General features: G+C 23.2%; 1 protein-coding gene across 1 annotated transcript; it reads right to left on the reverse strand.

The window, feature by feature from the left end:
• Positions 1-2370: 2370 nt before the first annotated feature.
• Positions 2371-2571, reverse strand: CTAM01_17010 (uncharacterized protein; the record flags this gene model as incomplete). Its single annotated transcript, XM_060533002.1, has 1 exon — positions 2371-2571. A coding segment is annotated over one exon (201 nt), but the record flags the coding sequence as incomplete, so codon positions are not given.
• Positions 2572-2893: the final 322 nt, after the last annotated feature.

Below are 2893 nucleotides of genomic sequence, written 5' to 3' on the forward strand. Positions count from 1 at the left end.
AATTAGCGTTATTTACGAATAACCTATTTACGAAAATAAAGAGTTTAGCTATAGTTAGATTTAATAGTATAAATATAAGCCCTCGGTTTAAATAATCTATTTACTATTTAATATAACGGTTTAGTATAGTATAATTAGTAAATAACGGATTTACTTAGTATTAAGTAATAAATAATATATTAAAAGCTACTTTTAATTAATAAATTAATATAATATAAGTACCTCGAGCTCGCTATTTAATAAATTATTATTTAGCGTCCAATATTAAGGGGTTAACTTACTTAAGCTTTTTTTTTTAATTCTTCTATTTAAGTATTATATTAATACTTTTTAATAAAATAATTTTGTTATTAAAAATAAGCGGCTTATTAGCTAATAGTTACTACTTTAGTTTAGTTAGTAATTTAGCGTGCTTAAGCTTAGTCTCTTCTTTCTAACTAAAGGTCTTATTTAATAATTTAATTATATTATCTATCTATATTTTAATAATACTAAATAATCCGCTTTCTCTTATTAAGATTAATAAGTATAGGTCAAACGTAAATATTATTATCTAGAGTATTTTTAAATAATACTTACTATATATTATTTATTAATAAGTACTAGATTTTATAAAACTATATAGTAGCTATATAACGTATAGAATAGTACCCTTAGGGTATAAATAACGGATCCGAGCTAGTAATTAAATAAAAACCTTATAACAAAGAGGTTAGCTTAATTATATATATACTTAAATAATATTTCGTAACTAAATAATATACCCTTCCTAGATTAGGATCGGGGCTAGGGCAAGGATTAAATATTAACTAGTTTTTTAAATTATTAATAACTACGTAAAGATCTCCTTTTTCCTTTTATTATTATACTTTTATATAACTAGGTAAGATTTTTTAATAGGGTTAAGTCCTAGGTTCTTAATTTTATTAATAAATCGAGATTTAAATATCCTTATATCTTTATATTTAAGGCTAAGTTAAACGAATTTAATTATACCTTTCTTAACTAGTCCTAAAAGCTTTTTATTAATGGATTTTATAAAAAGTACTCTTAGTATAGTAATAATACCCTTATTACGGAGTTTAGTAACTAGCTTAAGGTTTACTTCTTTTTTCAATATAAAGTAAATAATAATTATAGAAATATTATTACGGCCGCGCCGTATTAATATTTTTTTAATCCTCTTCTTTTATAATAGAGGGTTATTATTAATTATTATAACGATCTTATTAAAGATCTTATTAATAATAGCGCTACTATTAGTTAGCTAGTTAACTACGGGGATTAGTAAGTAGTTAATATACTTTATTACCGTAGCTAATAGCTCGGGGTCGACCTTTTCTAAGTACTAGGGTTTAATTATAATAGCCCAAAAGCTTATTAAGCTATAAAGTAAGTCCACTATATAAGTAGTACTACTTATTAAAACAAGCTTAAATAGGCCTTTTTATCCCTTACTTTCTTACTAAACTTTAATGTTTAACTATAGTAATAGATTAATTATATAAGAGATATTTAGTCTATTTTAAATAGCTAGTACCTCGCTTACTTATTTACTAATATAAAGTCTACGGACTTCCCTTATTATCTTTTTAACTACCTCTATACGTTAAGTAATATTTAGTAATAATAGAGAGTTATTAGAAATATATAGAAAAGCTCTAAAAATAAGGAGTATAAGAACGAGGCTATTCGGGCTAATTATATTATTAATTACTTTAATTACAGCCTAAAATATAACCTCTGCGCTTATCGATAAGCACTTATTTTAAATAATATTATATACTTTTTTAAGTATTACGTAGTATTTCTTAGCCTTATTAATACTATTATAAGCTTCGATAAGTACTTCCTTAACCTTAATAAATATAGATCTAATAAAAGACTTAAACTTTATAGTACTAAAGTTCTTATTAATATTTATAATAATTTAGTCCGGTAGATTAAAATAGACGTTAATTTAATATAGCTAAAGAGCTTCTTATATATACTTTATAATTATATTTACGAAGAACTTTGCTACTTAAAAAGAAATAATAGTATTAATAATATAAAGTATTAGTTAGTTAGTACCCTTATTATTTATTAAGTATATTATATTAATTACGATTTTATAATTAAAATCGTAATTATTTTATAAGGTAAATTTGAATTAGCTAGGGGTAGTACTATTAAGTTAGTATTATTAGTAAACCTTTATAAGCCTCTTAAGGGCTACGATCTCTATATTATTACTAAACTACTAGAGTAGTTTAAGAAATAAAGAACTAAAAGGTAGCTAAAGTACTAATATAAGTAGCGTAATTCGCCCTCTATTAAGTAATTAATAATAGCTTTTTTATTATTAAAGAGTAAAAGCTAAGGGTATCCCTATTTACGAATAATAAGTACTATAATATCTCCCTTAATTAGTAAGTTATTAATATTATTAAAGTATACTCTTAGCTTATCTATATCTCTTAGGTAGTATAAAAAAGGAGTATTAGTTAGTAAGACGTAAAAAGTAATATTACTAAATAGGGTACTAATAACTATAAATTTTAACGACTTTATAAGTTTACTATTACTAAATTAAATACTTATTTTACTAGTTTTAGAGGTATTAAAAATAACTTTAGGTCGTTATTATTATAATATAAGGAATTAAGGGTAGCCCGTAATTAAGAATTCCGTAGCGCTAGTATTAAGTATAATACTTTAAAAGTCCCTTAACGAGTACTTCTTATTTAATAAAAAAGAGGTTACTAGTTCTATAAACTTAGTTAACTTGTTAATAAAAATAGTATTAATAAAGCTATATTTTATTACCTAAGTAGCGAGGATATTTATAAGGGCTCTATTACTAGTAATAGTCGTAAGGTATATTATTAAAATTTAGACTTTATTTTCGTAG

Source organism: Colletotrichum tamarilloi, assembly GCF_030869305.1.
Source record: "Colletotrichum tamarilloi strain Tom-12 chromosome Unknown Scaffold_305.1, whole genome shotgun sequence".
In the NCBI taxonomy this organism is placed as follows: domain Eukaryota; kingdom Fungi; phylum Ascomycota; class Sordariomycetes; order Glomerellales; family Glomerellaceae; genus Colletotrichum; species Colletotrichum tamarilloi.